The following is an 18,935-nucleotide window of genomic DNA, read 5'->3' as shown; positions in this document are numbered from 1 at the left end:
CACACACTCGCCCCAGTTTGGTAAGTATTAAATTCACAAAAGTTTAAAACTCAAACAGATATTTGAACACTCAATAGCCAAAAAGTAGAAACTAGCACCCATCAATGGGAATGGACAAAATATACTCTATACATACGATGGGCTATGCCATTGGCTCTAAGAAGGAAGGAAATCCTGATCCATGCTACAACACAGATGGACTGTGATCTTGTGCTGAGCAGGACAAGCCATAGGCAAGAGGACAAACACTGTGATTCCACTTATGGAGGGACGTGGAGTAGTCAAATGCACAGAGACAGAAAGGGGCAGGGTGGTTACCGGGGACCGTAGCAGACAGAATGAAGAGTGAGTGTTTCCTGGGAGCAGGGTTTCAGTTTGAGAAGATGAAACAGTTCTAGAGTTGGGTAGTAATGACAGTTACGTGACAACGGGAATTACTTAATGCCACTGAACTATACCCTGGAACGGTTAGAATGGCAAATTTTGTTACATTATCACAATAAAAATTACCTTGAAAGCTTAAAGGTCTCTTGACTGTGGACTAGTTCAGAACCTTCACTACATTATTGTGGCCCAATCCATTTCCAAGAAAGGCCAGAGTTTGCAGTCTCCCCCAAAGCTCTCTGACCCTGGACACTGTTTTGAGCAGCAGACGGGGTGAAGGGAAAGACCACTGTGTGGACCAGTGCTCCTGGAGGAGCGTGGGGGACGCTGGAACAACCTCCACGAGTATAAGCTTTCTGTTGCCGAGCTCTGGCTATGCCTGGGTCACAGGGTTTAGCAACCAACAAACATGATATCGGGTAATTCTACCAGGACCTCGGCCAGTTCAGGCCTAGAGCTCATTTCACTGATGAAGACAGTGGGGCTGGAGGAATACCTTGCCCCAAACCACCAGCTTACTGGTTAAGCTGGGACCCAAGCGCAGGACAGGCAGACCCCGCACTGTCACTCTTTGGAGTGTGGTCTCCAGGAAGGCAGCAGTGTCAGCAGCAGAGAGGTTGTCAGAAGGGCAGAGCGTCAGGCCCCACCCAAGACCTCCTGCACCTGTATTTCAATAAGGACCCAGGTGATCTTGCGCACAGTCATAAAGAGCTACAGCACGCGCTGCCTTCCTCTCAATCTCACAGTTCCCCTCTGACTTGATCGTGTGATTCTGAGTACTCACAGTGAACTCAGGGGCTTGAGAAGCAGCAGCAATATCTTCCAAGCACATCTGGCCTGCAAATTAAGTGCCCACTGCCCCAACTTGTCCTCTCTCTCTCCTAATGCATATGGGTCACCCAAAGCCTGCAAGTCATTTAGCTACTTGTCACACTGCACTATATTGGGATTTTCACAGGCTAAGGAAAACACAATCAAGGTTTAGATGACCAAAGAGATTTCAAAGCAACTCTTCCAAGGGTTTGCCCCTTTGGAGGCCCACAGAAGAATTATCCAGAAATTAAAGAGCAGAAAGATGGAATCACACAGCAAGCCCATTCCGCTGCCAGCATAGCCTCTCCCTCTAGTCAGCTCTCCAGCTCGCTGCCCTGTCTAATTGAAACATCCCAGGTGATGGGATTTCCCTGCAGTTTCCTGGGGAAGTGGATGGAGAAGCCAAGGTTCATTTCAGAGGCACTTTAGCAGAGGAGAGCTGGCCCTGGGCTTTGCGCCCTGGCCTGACAATCTCCGAGGCATAGCCCTGCGCAGCCAGGTGGACCATCTCAGGGGCTCCTTCCTCACACAGCCTCCTTCATGGATGCTTAGCTAAATGAGCCAGAGCTGCTTAGCGTCTCTAATCTTGCTCATAAATCATTCTGTCTGCTCCAGTAATCACCTTTATCAACACTCTTGCAGGTCTCTAAGGAGCTTCTACCTCTTCCTGGTACTGAGTTTCTCCAGGCTAAAGGCTTCTCAGTATAAGGACCCTCGTTTCTGACTCTCAGCCACATCTTCTGAGTTGGTGCCCACTTTACCCAAGTGCCCAGGCCACTGTGTTGTCCCTGCCTCTGTGGCCAAGTGAGGTCAGATGCCTTCATGAGGAAGTTTATTTGGCAATAAAAAGGCATTTTAGCATCATATTGGGGACCTCCGTGCCGGTTGTTTATCTCCAAGTAGGCTAAGTCACAAGGCCACCAGGCCACCAAAGGAAATTGGGCTGCAGCTACTTTACTGGGTGTGCCTGGGGTGTGACGGATCCTCTTTCAGGGGGCACTGGGCTGCTTCCTTGCAAATTCATAGTGGGGGAACGGACACCAGCAGGAGACTCTGAGAATGGGTTTCCCCCACACCAAGGGCCTTAGACTCTTTCCTTTCACGCGGTAGGTATAATGTTCTATCGCCATACATTCTTTCCTCTCATTTTGTTTAAATGCCTCCGAGGTTCCTCCAAAGGCATACAAATTGCCTTTGCACTGGGGCCTCAGTGAATCCCACGGGGATGAGGCCCTGCTGTTATGAAAACTGTAATAAACAGGATGTCTGTCTGTGCATGGTGACATGGGAGAGAAGCACAAGGATTAGAGTGACCCACGCTTTCTCGATATTGTGCTTTAGAGGGTAAGAATCACACCTTTGTCCTTCCTAGAGTGCCCCACCTTCCAGGTGCTCAAAGGTGGGAGAAATCTTTCCTACTCCTCAAACCTCTTTTTTGCCAGGCAAAACCCCCCCTTCTGGAGTAGCACATGGGACCTGGCACAAACTAGTCTCAGGAGCCATCATGCCCAAAGACCTGAACCCTAAACACTTCCCTCAACCCTAATCTAGCCACATTCTTTCTTCCTATGCTAGTTCTGCAGTTCCTATATGTACCATCAGGCATGTCCCACCCTGCCCATCTGACCGGCAAACACCCACTGACATCAAAGCACAGCTTAATCACTGTAAACGCTGTATAGCCTTCTAGCCGTGCTAGGTGCCTGAGTGTGTCCTCCAAGTATGCCCCAAGCTATCAGTGACACTTCAAAGCCTACCTTGTCCTACCAATCAGAGTGGATTGCTCTCCTTGGTCCCAGAATGCCCCTAGTGTTCCAGCCTCTGATGTCCAATAAGGTTATGAGGTGCACACTCCATAATGTGGAATATGGGGCAAAACGAGCCACCATGCTCAGAAAAAGACTCTCCTTGGACTAGGGTCATCATAGTAGGATCTGAGTCAAAGGCAGGGAGGGAGGGAGGAAGAGACGGAGGAAGGGTCAATTCTCAAATTCCCATCCCAGAAAGTGATGATGCGGTGGCCTGCAGATGTCATCTGTAATCAGCACTGACAATGCTACCTCCCACCTTGCCATCCAAAGATTTGCCTCTCTCTGTCCATCCCCCGGCACCCCACACAAGACATGCCTTTGCCTAAATCTCTCTTTGTGATAGCTCCTAATTGCTTTAGCTCCACTTTCTCCTGCCCTGAGATGCTCATGGAGCGCAGTGAGTTATTCCCCACATTGCCAGCAGAGCTGTCTTCCTAAAACACAGACCTGCTCAGAAACCATCAGCGGCTCCCACAGCCCACAAGGTAGAGCACAAAGGCCTTGGGAGTTTAAGGCTCCTAATTCCAACCTACATTACGGGGTGAATCACCATCCAAACCCACCTACACACCTTATGCCCCAAACTTACTTACCCAGCCCTTACTTTCCCTCAGCTGGGGGTGGTGGTGGTGGTGGTGGTTCACCTCTCTCTCTTAAGAGCACAGACTCCAGAGCCAGGCTACCCAAGTTCAAATCCCTGCCCTGCTAATTCTGAGCTAGGAGATCTTGGGCAAGTTATTTATCCTCTCTATGCCTTTTTGTAATGGGGAGTTGGCAACACCACCTCTACTTGCCTTCTAGGAACCAGGGTAGGTGAGACAATGTGTGCAGGGCTCTTCGATGGTGGCTGTGCAAGGGTCTACTCAGTTAGTAGCCTTCAGAACTTCAAAAACTTTCCCCATCTTCAATGCTGCCCTGTATGTGGTGCCTTCTATGATTTTGACACTGAAGACCTAATTCCTTTCTCTGCACTTACCACCAGGATTATAGCACCTAGCACTTCCTGTCACATTACAGACCAGTTTTGTAGATTTCTATCCTCACATCTAGAGTGCAAGCTCTAGAATGGAGGCAGTGTCTACACCAAAGTCAGTTTAATATTCCCACAGGCCCAGCAGACAGTTCTGCTAGATCCACATGCATCCCTCAACCATGTAGTAAACCCACAGTACAGAGCCAAACCACCCGGCAAGCGATCTGCCCCACTCTCAGTGAACTTGGCATATAAAACAGAATCAAAGTCAGACATCTCTAGTAGGAAATAAGATGAACAAATGGGGGTAAGGGAGTCATTAGCACCGTATGAAGAGATGGTCTCAATGACTTCCTTCATCCTCCTATTGTGACCAGACATTCCATCAGTGGGGTCTTCGCCTAAATGAGCCCTGGGCAATGTTGCCACCAAATCTTACTCATACAAAGATCAAATCTGAAAAGTCACCAAATAACTAGTTTTCTCTGTGTCACATGGAAAGGATATTCTTCAAAGAGTTAAGCATCTGATACAATCATGCACACCATAGTAATCATATTTGCACAGAACGTTGTACTTAATCCTTAAAAACCCATAGGATAAACTATTTCATCATTACGCCCATTTCATGGCCAAAAAACCGAAGCTCAGGTAGTCAAAATGTTTTGCACAAAAATCACACTGGTTGTCAGGACAAGAGCACAAACCCTGGTCTGCAAATTTGAGATCTCATTCACCAGGTGTCACATCACCCACAGGAAGCACCCAATTTAAAAGAAACAGTGAGGTCCACTACCGCTGCATGTTCTGGTCCTCTCTAAGGTCAACCACGCAAAATCAACAGCTTCCAGTCTTCAAAGAATAACAAGCGAACACAAGCTCCAGGCATCCCTGCTTCATTTTCACTCGACAAGCAAGCAGCACTACATTTAAAAAATTCATATTCAGCCCTTCATCAGAGACCAGTCCTAGTAATTATCCTATAAAGTTTCAGTTCAATTTATCTTTCAGAGGTATTTTCTGGAGCACATACTTGGACAGTGCTCACCATGTGACAGGTGCTCACACAAGCACTTTACACAGATGAACACACAGCTTCTGACCTTGTGGGGCAGGTGCTGTGTGATTGTCACAAGCACATGTGCAGGTGCAAACCCAGGCAGAGCCTGGTCACATCAACGAAGCAAACAAACCTTGCCCCTTTCCTCAAGTCAGAAGGCAAATTAGTTCAAGAGCACAGAACTAGTCAGGGCAAAGTAAGGACCACAACTCTTTTAACTCAGCATATTTTCCTACGAAATTCTACAAAAGAGTTGGAATCTGTAAATTTCATTTTTTACTCACTTTCTAATACATTCCTATGCCTATCATTAATTCTGCATTATATTTTCAGCTAACATCATAAAACATGAATATTGTTATTATCTTCCATCACTAGTCATGGAAATATATCATCACTGTCCCAATCCTCCATAACTGTACTGTCAGTACAGTATCAAAGTCAGACATCTCTAGTAGCATTTTATATGTTATTTTCAGGAAGAAAAATCACAAAATGTTCATAAGAAAGGCCCTGAAGGAAACATTCTGAGCACAGAGATACTTCCTGGGGAGGTCGTCCTCCTAACCCCCAACTCCTCCTGATCCACCCATGGCATCATCAGTGGAGACAACAACTGTGTTTGTGGGGTGCAGTTTGGGGTCTATGCAGCCAGTGACTATAGGCTGGGAGAGGAGCTGACATCTGACTGCAGCTTCTATAGGGGAGAATGCGATCTGCATTATTATAACTGCAATCAACCCTGAGCGGTCACTGAGCCAAACACACCCAGTGAATTGGGGTGTCTGCCCTCACTATAGCTTAGCACAGCCCCAAGGACAGTTTGCAATTTCCTTCTGGCCCAGTGGTATGTACTGTACCCCCCTTCTCAGTGACACCCATTCCTCATCACTTCTGCTTAAAAAAATAATGAAAATCCAAGTAATCTGATTCTGCCATAGCTCTGAGTGAGCACTGACTCCTGGGTAAATCCCCAAAGCCTAATTACTTACCATTGCGCTGGTCCTGCTAGCTGGTGTTTGTTTTCTCTTTCCCCTCGGACAGCCAATGAGCGAGGCACGGCAGTTGCTAGTAAGCATTCCTCCAGGTATGGGGATGATGCTGTGATTTCTTGGGGAGCACTTTCAAATGTCCAGCGCCATCCACAGCCACAACTATCCTTCAAGGCCAGGCTTAGAGGTAAGGGAGGGTGCCGCTGGCCTGACTGTCTGACTCTCTGCTCCCTAACACTGTCCTTCAGGGATCCCCCGTTATGCATTTGTCACAGGCAGGTTTGTCTGTGATTTAAGCCCTGGCCTGTCTTTCACTGTTCCATTTTATGCTCTGTGTCAGCACAGACTGGTTCCTATGAGCTCAGAGTCCAGTACAGGGCAGGACACACGGGCATTTAAGTAACACATGCTACATTTCATTTCTTGGGCAGTTACTGTGAAAGCCAGGTTGGAGCCACACACTGAGCTAAAGCAGGACCGGACACTAAGAGCGAAAGGAAGACCCACTGGGCAGAAGGTCCCTTCCCTTCCCAGCCGTACAGTGACCTTCTGTTCCTTTCCCAAGGGGGACAGCTGCTGCTTTCTCAGGCGAAATAGTGAATTACTCCGGCGCAGTGATTTTCTTCCATTTTAATGAAATCCTATGTGCCAATGGCCTCTTTGATAATGGACAATGGTAAATACAAGGATTCTTTCTCAAGCATTCCCCTGTTGTGTTGAGCCGAACGGCTGGATCTCTTCTACCCGAGGCAGCACATGGCAATGCTTAATGAGTTCCATTTTTAACTCGGGAGGAACGTTCCTCAGAGTTCAAGAGGAAGCCGAGTGGGCGCACTCTGGATTGCGGGAGGCCCGCATGTCGTCAAGAGCGGAGTATCTATAAGTCAGCGGTAGCAGATGGCCCAGCAAGGAGGAGCGATTGCTAGCAGATGGCCCAGAGAGTTTGGGTAAGGGGGGAAAAAACTTTTGATTGCAAACAAATTGGTATGAGAAACACACCAAGAAGTTGTGTGCGCCCATGATTGCCGGACAGGAAGGAGGAGCAGGTTGGAATACGCCAGGGAAGCTCTTCTCACTGATTTGTCCCTCTCTGCCCCACATATTAAGAACTGTGGATCAGAATATGGGCTTAAGATTCAGCTGCCAAAATATTAAAAACCTGGCTCCCCAGGGAATTTTCAAGGCAGTGAAACTATTCTGTGCGTCTATCAAAATCCATAGATTGCACAACACAGAATGAATATTAATGTCAACTGTGGACAATAGTTAATAACAAGACGATCAATATCAGCTCAGTTGCAGCAAAGATATCACTCTGAGGCAAGATGTTAAAAATAGTGGGAATTATTTGGAGGTGGGGTGGAGAACAGAGGAACTATATTTTCTGCTCAATTTTTGTATAGACTTAAAATGCTCTAAAAAACAAAGTCTATTAATTAAACACAAACATATACACACTCTACTTGGCTCTGCTTGTGTTGGCTGGATGACCTTGGAATAGTTACTTAATCTCTGGGTCTCCTTTTCCTCAACTGGAGAATAAAGACAATCTCAGCATCTGCTGAAAGGGTCATTTTGAGAAGCAAGTAAGTTAACACACAAAAGCACTTAGAACAGCGTGGCAGGGTCAGTCCGAATCGCAGCAGCTACCCTGGGGGTAAGTATGGCATGAGTACTTCTACACATCATGCAGTTTAAGCCTCATAGCCACCTGCTAAGGCAGGTAGGAAGGGCTGCTATCATTTTACAAAAGAGAAAGCCTGAAGCTTAGAGATTATGTAACACGTTCAAGGTCACACAGCCAGTAAGGGGTGAGCTGGGACTCAAACCCACACGTTTGCCTTCGTGCTGTCAAACCACCATCTCCAAGACAGATCAATGGAGCCTCTTCTAGCTACTGAAAACCGGCATATTCTTCAAGGCTTTATTTTCTTAAGAGAGAGACAGAGGAAGAGAGGGAGGGGGAAAGGCCCCACATGCCAGCAGGCAGGATTTTGGCTCATCTAAGTCAAGAACCCAGACTGTTTGCTTCCAGGCCAGGGGATCCACCTGATCCCAGCCCACCTTCTAAAGCAGGAAAGAGTAGGCACACTGGTGAAGGGCTGAGGTCTTCCCTAGCCTGCCTTGGTGGACAGGATGGTGGCTCTGCCGGGCTATCACCATCCCAAAGCAGCTGGGGACACTTTCCCCAGCTGTCTGGAGGTTACCCAGGCCGGACCTCCCGCTTTTGCTGTATGGAACACACACTGATCTCCCTGCCCACAGTATTAAGTTCAATTCTGGCTTTTCCAACTCAGAATCTGCCTTTATGTAACAACTTGAAAACTTGGGATGTGCGACTTGTCTCTCAAGCTTGCTGAAGCAGCGCTGGAACAGACGTTTGCTCCGAATCCAGACGCTTTGTCTTGCTGTACCTCGGCACGTCCCCCACCCACCGGTCCTGATGCACTTTTTGTAGCTCCAGGTCCCTCCTCCTCCTCCTGAGTTCTTGTGATTTTGCACCTTGGCTCCCCGAACTGGGAACAGGGGCGCCTACGGAGACCTGCCACCGAAGGCGCCTGCCTGCTCCTCATCTCCCAGCCCAGCCTCTGCACAGCTCCTCTGCTTGGAGTCCTGTCCTACTGGCTCAGCCACCCTCTTTCCTCCAAGCCACCTGTACCTCAGCCTGGTACAGAACAAAAAGCAAGGGGGTGAGCGAACCAAGTACATCACAAAGCATCCACCGTCTAATCCTGCATCAGTCGCCTCCAGCCCCCAAAAGCTACAAACCATCTTCGTCTTCAGACTCCCATAAGGGGTCTCTCATCTTCACACCCCTCCATCAGCCTGCTCGTCCCCACCTCCTCTGGCTCACACACAGCCACCAGGCACTTCCCAAGGCACATCTGGGAAGAGGAAACCCAAGCACAAAAGAGCAAAGTGGGAAGGAGAACTTAGATCCCTCCTGTGACAACAGGAGGGAACCAACCCCTCTCTCTTCTTCCTCTTCTTTTTAAACATGGCACACAGGAGCTTGGAAACCCGAGGGACCAAGAATAACACAGTGGAGGATGAACCCTTATTCAATCTCAAATAGAGAGGCTAGCAATGAGAACAGGGGAAGCCATGCTAGCCCCGGTTCAGCAGCATAAACGTAAAATGACATCTATTAAGAGACAAGAAAGGTTTCATATACAGCAAAGTTTACAAAAGTTTCAGCATCCACCATCATCCTTAATCCTCCTAAGATTTAAAAAAAAAAAGGCACAAACAAAGAAATGTTTGTCTCCAGAAGGGTAAAGAATAAATGGTGATATATTTGCTTGTTAATTTGTCCTCTGCGAACAGTTTTTCAGTGTAGTACCTGCTATATATAGACTTTGTATCAGTACTAGGAGGGTGTAGATGCTTTATATCAGTATTAGACTGATGACAGAATAATAATGAAAACAGAACCTAGGGTCTAAGCATATGTTATGGGCCAGACACTGTTTAAAGTGCTGGTGGGTATCAACTCACGCAATTCTAACCTATAGGGATGTAGCTATTGCCCTTGCACCCCGTTTTACAGATGGAAAGACTGACAGACATACTGTGGTTTTACAAAGCAAGTAGGGCATTTGCCTTTTATATTCTACTTGGAGGAGGTGAACAGTGTAACAATGGATAAAACTGATATCAGCAAGGAGCTGGAACAAGATGCCTTGAGGACCAGTGACTTAGATGGCTCCTTTGGAATGGGTGACGAGGGAAAGCTGCGGGGATGTGGCAGTGACAAGCAGGAAGCCACTGTGGGAGATCTACATAGAGCTTCTGACCCTCAGAAGCTCCAAATGTCACTGGGTCTGATTTCATGAGTCAGGGATGAGCCCAGGCATCTGCACCCTCCAGATTCCCCAGGTGTCTCGCCTACAGACCAGGTTTTGATGCCCCAGCTTCTATCCTCAGCTGGATACAAACACTCCAGGTGCACTCACCCAGAGATGAGTGGAAACTTATTGGCTCTGCTAATGGCCTGAACGTGTGTGTTACCCTAAAATTCAGAGGTTGAAACCCTAACTGCCAATGTGCTGGTATTGCAGGGGGAGCCTTTGGGGGGATACCAGAGGTTAAATAAGGTCATGAGGAAGGGGTCTCATGGTTGGATTAGTGCCCTTATGATAGGAGGAAAAGACCAGAGAGCTTGTGCTCTATCCGTCTCCACCATGTGAGCACACAGACCACCTGCAAGCTAGGAATTCACTAGACACCACCACCTGTGGGCACTTTGGCCTTGGACTTACCAGTGTCCAGGACTGTGAGAAACAAAAGTCTGTTAAAGCCCAAGCTAAGATCATTCCTAATGACCGACCCAGTGTTACTCATTCCTGTTTCATACACCTATACACCTCCCTAATTTATTGCTTGCTCTGCACTGACCATGCAAATAAGTATCTAAGGCCTAACCTTAACCCAGGTCATGCCTTCACACCTCTGAGGAAAAACTAATTATGGCTTTTTCACAGGTATTACTGGTCAAAATGATGCAGTATTTTTAGCTTTCCTACGTCAAAAAAATTTAAAAACTGGTTTTCAGGAAAATTGCTACTTTAAACCGAGACTTAACCTGTGTTAAACATTCCTTTTTTTTTTTTTTTCCAGTTCCGGGGATCAAACGCAGAGCTCCACACATGCTAGGTAAGTGCTGTGCCACGGAGCTGCACCCTACACTCTACCCAGGGACTCTTGCGTTTTGGGGTACACAGGAGTCACCTAGGGACCTTGTTAGGTTGCAGGTTCTAATCCAGTAGGTGATGGGTATGAGTCCAAGACCCAGACTCCTGGCAGGCTACCACACTGCGCAGTGGGGCTCTAGCCTGGTAAACATCAGCTCTGGCTTCCCCTTGGGATTGTCTATGGCACTCCTAGAAAGTATAGTTCCTGGGACCACCCCAAACCCATTCGGGGGTTAAGCATTTAAACACTTATCTATAAAGCTCTTGAGCCATTTTCATGTGTGACCAGGACTCTTCTAGGCATAGAGCAGATAGCCCTCAAGGGCTGGCGGAACTAAATTATTTTAGGTAGTGGTACAGGTCATCACTGGGCCATGGGTGGGTGACAGGACACGTAAGCTGAAACGCAAACAATGAGATCAAAATCACCACTGAGGTCTTGGAAAGGACTCAAGCAGAACGAAGAGTCCGAATTTAACACGGAGTTTTCCAGAGAGACCAGGACCACATTTGTGGTTTGAGGAGATGAAGTTAGTCCTCTCTCAAGCCAAGAAGAGACCCCAGGAGGCACAGGGAGTGAGACCAGGCCCTGCCTTGGAGGTTCTTAGGAAGATGTGTGCTAGCATTTGCTGGACACTGCCTGGAGCTGGGGCATAGACACGGTCAGACGCTCAAAAATCCCTGACTTTCCACATCCTTAAGGAATTTATGTGAAGGAGCAGAACAGGGAGCCTCCAGCCGGTGGAGATGGACACAAGATAGGAACCTCCAGAGACCAGAGACCAGGAAAGCGTCCAGCAGCTGGATAGAAGGGAAGCACCCAAGGGATGCCCCCTTCTGTCATGGCCCTGAAACTGGAACTTGGAGCCTTGGCCCACCTTTATTACAGCAGCAACCGCAGGATGGGAGTCTCACTGAATGGTACCCGCACCCCAGCTGCCCAGTAACCCACTTCCCTGAACTGAGTACTTGCACCCCAGTGGCCCAGTAACCCACTCCCTGGCGGAGTTCTGGAGCAGGGAGAGGAGGCTTCACCCTCTCTCCAGAGGTGGACCCTGCAACCCAAGTGTAAGTCAGCCCAGGATCCTGCACTCCTGTGGCCCTGAGCAGTTGGCTTAGAGTGGTCATGTGGACCAAGACAATGCAACCCAATCGGACCCTGCAGAGTAGCTCAGCCCCAGGCACCCTCTTTCCCAGCATTTTTGAGTCTGGGAGGACCTAACGTTGGACCTTGGACTTAATCTTCCTTCACTGAAATACAACCAAATTCAGCAACAGAGAGAAACTGAGTCATGGACACCACTTTCTTAACCTTTGAGCCCATACTTCCAGTTAGTAAGCCAGTAATTTTTTTTTTTTTTTTTTCTGCTAAGCTGAGTTGCAGTAACAGAGACCTCCCCTAAATGAGGGTAGCTGAATTGGTTGTGTTCCAATGCGGGAAGATCAGGTCCACGCCCACTACATCAGACCCAGAACTCCATAGGGCAAGCTCCCCCTCCTCCAGGCACCGGAAGTGCCTCCTACGAGGCTGCTGACTGGGAACTGGCAGTCCTTCTTCATCACCTTGTTTTCCTCAGGTCAAGAAACCCTGTCCAGATCTTGTCTGCTCTATTCTGTTGGAAGCTCCTTGCTGACAGAGGCAGCGTCTGGCACCTGCTCAGATTTTCCAACCCATCCTGCTCATGGGCTGGACACATAGCGCAGGTGCCTGCTCCGGTGTGAAATGCAAAGGGGGCAGACAGTCTCACCTCCCAGGGATGGGGAGGCTGGAAGGGAAGGAAGGAGACCAGGAGCTGGTGCTGTGGAGTGGGAAGGTATGGCAGGTAAGCAAGGAGGCTCCTCCTGCCCAAGAGATCTCAGGAAGTACTAAACTTCTGAGCTTTATGTCTCCACCTTTTCAAAACACAGTAAGAAGTGAAGTAGGTGATATAGCAAAATGAACTTCCTTTCTCATTTGACCCTGTTTACTGAGTCCTTTCTGTGAGCCCAGCTCTATTCCAGAAACAGTCAACACAAAGCATAATGCAAATGTTAGTCATTGCTAAAGACACTGCCAATTTCCCTTCACTTCCTTCTCCATAAGAGAGACAAGGTCAGGTCTTCTTGCCAAATAGTACAGACTGTGTTAGACGTCCGTCGGACACTTTTGATCACACCGGATACCGGAAATACAGAGGCCACGAAGGAACACGGGAGAACTCTAGCATTAGAAATGGGGTCCAGTCTCAGACCACACAATCAGGTTCATGGGACAGAAGTTACTCAGGGGACAGAAGAGGAGACAGGCAGCCCTAGAACAGGGCCAAAATTTCCCTAACTGATCCCTTCTCCAGAGCAGCTATGTCTTCCCACATGGATGACACTAATGGTAGCATTTCAGGTGCCTGGGGTGGCAGGATGGGCCCCCACACTAGCATCTCCAGCCTTACACTTGTTTACCATGACAAGGTCAGGGTAGCCTGTACATTCACCTCTCTGGACAGGAAAGAAGATGTGCTGGGTGAGGTTAGGGACAGCAAGGACACCACCACCTGTGGGGTCACTAGGATGGATGGGGCCACTCAGGAGCAGAATCCCGGGAGTCCCTGCACATTTCTGCAAGTGGTGGTCCTCCTTCTCCCTGTCCCAAATGTCTTTCTTGGAAGGCCTCTGGGGAGGGAAGTCGATGGTGCCGGAGACATCCAACAGCTCTGAGTGATGACCTCAGCCCTCAGCCTTCATAAGCTCCAAGAACGAGCAAACAAATGAATGAACGAACAAATGAATGAGACATCTGGTTCCAAAGCCAGCTTCACCACTTTTGTGCTTTGAGCAATCTATGTCCCTCCCCACACTTTCCTTCCTGTAAAATGGGCAACTACTCTTCTACCCATTTCACAGAAGACAAAACAGAGCCCCCAAAAGAGTATGTGATTTGCCAGCAATGCGGTGAAAAGGCTGTTTATAATACAATCTCATCATTGCTTTGGATCCTCCTCATCTCCCATTGGGTCCTCCTCATAAAGACCCCTAGTGTTAGACTCAGACTTAATGCCTAGACGAGCCGTGGCGGGGGCTTGGCTGCCTGTGGATACTTTCTCCTCCCGAGAACTTTCTTCACTTATTTAAGCGGAGCCTGCATATGGCGGGGGAACAGACAAGATGTCCACGAGTGATTACTAAGAGACTTGTGAAGTGGAACAGGGTGGACACCATCTCCTGGGGCACCAGGGCGCCTTGGGGGCCATTGTTCCAGAGAAAGGCTGCACATCCCAGTGTCCCCCTGCAGCTGCCCCAGTGTGCTCTGACCCTGGAAAGCCACCCCAAAGCGCCACTGCCAGAGCAGCTGCATTTGCTGCCCCCAGGGCTCCATCAATCGTGTACAGTGAGCAAAAGGGGAAGAAAACAAAGACGCCGGGCAAACCAACAAAATGAAGAGAGCAAGGAAACACAGCGTCTTAGGAGCATGGTGAGAACACAGGACAAAGACGTCAAACTCCAGGGTGACCTTAGTTGTTGAGTAAGCACTTACGTTATTTAGCAGCTTGGCTGATGAACGTCTGCAGTTACCTCTCAAGACCTCACTCGCTTTCCTAAAGCCTCCTCTCCTGGCTCTAGCTGGGGCTGTCCCCATAAACACCATCTCCAGGCCAGCCCAAAGCCTGGGGGGTGGGTAAGCGGGTGGGGTGGGGAGAAGAATCTATTGCTTACCAGGATCTGTGCAGTTCTTAGCCGTATGAGTTCCATTCACCGGTGCCATCAACTTCCTATTTCTCCACGTGTCTTGTAGAGTATATTTACTAGCAGAAGCTGTTTTGGGCCCTGGATTGGAAAATAAGTCAGAGGCATCATTAGTCAATGCCATCCTTGCGTTCTCAATGACCTTACATATGTATGTGTATCTAGCTATGTCAGCAACAGCCCTGTTTGGCTGTTTAGAGCCACCTGTAGGGAAGCCATACAATGATTCGAAGTATGCTACCACCTGCTTACTTGCAGCACTCTCCACTTGGATCTAATTCACCGTGTCTAGTCTCAGATGGCTCAGTATATCATCTGCCCTTGGGTAAGACTGAGCTGGTCTCAGCCCCTCCTAGGGTTTAGTTAGGTGACTATTAAGTTCTCTTTCAGTAAACACACTCAGGTGGCCCCTGCTGTCGAGGAACCACAAGCAGATGGTAAGTTAGCAACCAGGTAGGCACAGTTGATGCAAAAGGGCTCAGGGCTTCTCCCACTTGAATGTATGCACAGAACACCAGGGGATCTCGGTCAAATGCAGATTCAGATCCAGCAGGTCTTGGGTGGGACTTGGAGCTAATATGCTTTCAGGGCTAACAAGCTCTCAGGGATGCTGACACTGCTGCTCAAGGGCCACACGGAGTGACATGGGAGAAGGTGAGGGTGTCTGTCACCAAAGGCAGTTAAATTCCTGAAGATAATTCCTGCTCCAGAAAATAAAGATGACCCTCACTCTAGACTGCTACAGTATTCATTTCCCTCACACACTTTCAGGAGGGTAATGGTACCTCTTCTAGAAGGTCGATGCCCAAGAACCTCTAAGCGTTTTGTTATTTCTGATGTGGAACTGACGAAAAGCACTAACTTGCCCAACTGCACAGCAGCAGATATTAAGATGTTAAAAACAAACTTTCTGGGTTTCTTTTGGAAGAGCCAAATTTTAATTCTCTATCCTCAAATCACAAAGTTCGAGCTTTGAAAAAAAGTTTCTTTTTTGTGGGGTGGGGGTGCTTAATCCATTTCCACTTGATGTTTACACATGGTTGTAAATCTCTCTTAATGGTCCCTAGATGCTAAGGGCCTTTCTATCTGCTCAAGATAGAACCATCTGCTGTTCCTCCATGGCTGTTCCTCCACCGGCATTTCTTTTGTTTTTTTACACTGCAAAAAATAAAGATTCACAGCAGCCCACTCAAAATGAGAGTGTAGGGGCAATGAATGTCCCCTGAAGGTTACTTGTGGAAGCACCCCCCCCCCGACATTGGATAAGTTTCTTCTCCGTGCCTGCTGAAAGGTGCATATCCTAGGGGACTCCAAGACCCTGCCTCTTCTCGGAGGAGGGAGTGTGCACAGCCAGGGCACACATCAGCCCTCGCCTTCCCTGGGGATTAAGGGGAGTTGCTCTTAATCCCCATGCGTTAAGCAATGCCAAAACGTGGCAGCAACCTCCCGCAGGTACAGACTATACTGTCTAGCCCGTGTAAGGCTCGAGGAGGACACCTCAGAACACCCAAGGCACCCCTTTGGACCAGGCAGGAAAGGGAAAGGGGAGAGCCGAGACCCAGGGCCAGTTTCCAGCCTGTGAGTCCGGGTCTTCAAGGGACTCCAAACACAGCCCTTGCCGCTCTACAGAATAGGAACGCAGACCACTCAGAGCAAGAGACCCCACACACACTCCGCGCCGGACGCGGCGCTACCCGGCTCCCGGCACTCCAAGCACCCGGGCTGTGCAGGCTTCCCTCTTAGTAACCTGCACCTACAGCCGCGTCCTGAGCCCCCTGAGGCCGCGCGCAGCTCGCCGCAGCTCAGTGTCCATCAGCAATCCCGGGTGCGCCCTACCTACCGGCAGGGAGGGGACTGGAGAGACGCTCGGGACCCACCTGACAAGGACCGGGCGGGAGCTGTCCCACGGCTTCCCGGCTCAAGCCCTCCCCCCCACCCCCACCAACACCCGGAGCCGAGGGGGCCGGTGCCGGCACCTACCCAAGCTGCCGAAGAGGCCGGACGCACAATACACCAGGGCCAGCACCGCGCACACGAAGCCAATTTGCTGCGGCAGCATCTCTCTCCGCCCGCGAACTTTGCGCCGCCGAGGAGTCCCGCGGAGCGCCATCTCAGCGCCGGGTACCGTCCCTGGGAGAGGATGGAGAGCTTCAGGGGCCGGAGCGCTGCCTGCGGCCAAGCGGCGCTGGAGCTGGAACGGGCGCTGCGCAGCTCAGAGGCAAGAGGTTCCGGGCCGAAGCTTCATGGCCCGCGAGCGAGGTCGGCGGGGAGCGAGGTCTCCCGAAGAGACAGGGGAGGTGGAGGCGCCCCGCGCAGTCGGAGCTCAGAGTCCCGCGCGCGGCGTGCGCGCTCCGCGCACCATGACTCCGTGGCGAGGAGGCGTCGCCGGCACGGTGGCGCTGGCGGCCCTGGTTTGCAGGCTTGGCGCAGTCCGGGCGCTGGAGCCGCTACCTGCCCGCTCCGCCCAGCCCGCGGGAGCGCTCAGTGCGCCCCCGCGCCCCGCGCCGCCGCGCCCACTCGCAGCATCCTCCTCCTGCTCCTCCTCCGCCGCCGCCTCCAAGTTTAGCCGCGGCCGCCGCTGCCGCCCTACGCCTGGCCGCTTCCTTGCTAGCCGAGCCCTGGCGACCGAGCGCGCGTGGCGCGAAGGGACCGGCGACCCTCTCGCGGGGAGCGGCCTCCAAGTCGGCCTTCTCGGGGGGCGAGCTCGCCCCGGGAACTTTCTCCCCGACTCTTCGGCTGCCGGCGCTGGCGTCTGCAAGGCCGTGGCGCCTCCCGCTAGCGGCTCGCCTCCCCCTCCTCCCCCACGCCCGCCTCCCCCGCTCCCGCCCAGCACGTGTACTCTCCCCCTAGGGCGCTCTCGCCGGCGCGCGCCGCCCTTGCCCGCGAGCCCCGGCTGACTGACCAATATACTGTAATCCCCTTCCCTCTCTCCTTTCTCCCCCTCCTCCCCTATGAAGCCCGATGAGTCCTTTCTTTATCGTCCGAGGCTGCCGCAGCGAAAACAGGTTATGGAACCGCCGGGGACCTTCGGAACAGGGGTTTCTACAGAGCAGTAGCTCCTGTCCGGATTCCCCACCACCCCCAGGGTGACCCCAGGCCACCACCACCACCCCTGGAGGCGGGAGATGCCTGAGAAGGTTAATTACTCGCGCGCAAAGCTAACAGGCTGCACCAAGCCTAGAGGCGCCCGCGCCCGCCGCGATCTGCTTCTGCGAGGCTCCCGGGGCTGGCGGGGGACGTGGGTCGTGGACGCGCGACACCGACCTGCAAAACGCTGGGACAAGGCAGAGTGAGTTCTGCAGCTCTGCCACCGAGAGAGTTGAGCTCTTGACGTTCCCGGGGCCTTAGAGCTTTGCAGGGCTTTCTGGTTTTGTTTTATTTTTCTTCCTTGTTTCACATCGGCCCTCTAATGTAACCCGCTTTAAAAATGGGGCAGGAGGAAAATTTCCCAAGGAGAACGGGAGGTGTAATCCAGGTACAGACAGGTGGAAGGGACCTTTATCCGGAAGGACCACCAGGCCTCACTTCCTCCCCTGGCCAACTTATCACGTGCCCATTTAGGGTATACTAGGGGTTAAGTCCACTTAAAATCCTTTTTGGAACGAGGCCAAGTCTGTTTAATTAAATAGATACCCACCACGTACAGGCCCCGTGCCAAGTGCCAGCCAGGGAGAACAAGAAGAGAATGTCTAGACTCTGCTTTCAAGGAACCCTAAATCAAATAGGAGCCAGCCCCTTAGATAAATGCTGTTAAGGAGGGTTCTAAAGTCACTGTTCTGCAGAATGGCACGCTCACTGTGCCACTCTGTGGCTGCAGGAGCATGGGCATTGCCTAGGAGCTTGTGAGACATGCAAGCTCTACAGTTCTACCCAGACCTAGCGGACCAAGATGTGCATTTTAAACAAGGTCCCCTGGAGATCTGTGTGCACATTCAAGTGTGAGAAGAGTTTCCTTTTTGAACCGGTCTCAATGCTTCTAGCCCGCTATCACCTGCAAGCTTCCCTCTGGACTGAATAAACAGGGTTGGTTTTGCTTGTGTTTGCCTCACATAGAGACACAGGTTAGAGGTGCCTTGAGGGCAAGGAGTAGGTTCTCTAATCATTTCCAGCAGCTTTGTTTCAAGACCAACAAAGATACTGAAGGCATGAACACGAAACTAATTGCAAAGGAAATCCCTAGACAGTGTGAGAAGGAAGAGGCCAGCATTGGCCTCCTATAGAAGAGCTCAGGGTTCTGCTTCTGTCTGCAGAGATGCCTCGGATTGAGTGAAACCCTCTAGTGTGGTGTCCTCTACCAAGTATGCCCCTGACATGGCACTTTTCTCCACATTTGCAGATTTCCTTCTTATTAACTGGGTTGTACACAGATGCAGTCATCAATAACAAATAGAAGACCATGAAATGCTGTTAGATACGTCACTTGCAAAGCTGCTTAAAAAGGACCTTAGCATCAAATTTAAGCAAAGGGAAAAATGTAAAATCGATACT

The 18,935-nt window shown here is 50.3% G+C and overlaps 1 protein-coding gene across 2 annotated transcripts in view; it reads right to left on the bottom strand.

Annotated features, from left to right (window-relative positions):
• Positions 1-17,797, bottom strand: part of Slc24a4 (solute carrier family 24 (sodium/potassium/calcium exchanger), member 4) — a 155,738-nt gene extending 137,941 nt beyond the window's left edge. The window contains exons 1-3 of one of the 2 annotated variants that reach the window (XM_005390329.2): positions 17,712-17,797; positions 16,428-16,577; positions 14,418-14,528 (exon numbers count right to left, since the gene is read on the bottom strand). In XM_005390329.2, the coding sequence (XP_005390386.1) occupies positions 14,418-14,528; positions 16,428-16,557 (241 nt within the window). In that variant the 5' untranslated portion in view covers positions 16,558-16,577; positions 17,712-17,797. Of the gene's footprint in view, positions 1-14,417; positions 14,529-16,427; positions 16,931-17,711 lie in introns of those variants that run through there. The other variant, XM_013517214.1, reaches the window with a different exon arrangement.
• Between the last annotated feature and the right edge of the window lie 1,138 nt (positions 17,798-18,935).

This window comes from Chinchilla lanigera, unplaced genomic scaffold, assembly GCF_000276665.1.
Source record: "Chinchilla lanigera isolate Chin_1 unplaced genomic scaffold, ChiLan1.0 scaffold00037, whole genome shotgun sequence".
NCBI classification, from domain to species: Eukaryota; Metazoa; Chordata; class Mammalia; order Rodentia; family Chinchillidae; genus Chinchilla; species Chinchilla lanigera.
Note: the sequence above shows the minus strand (reverse complement) of the source record. Positions and strands in the feature narration are given on the sequence as shown.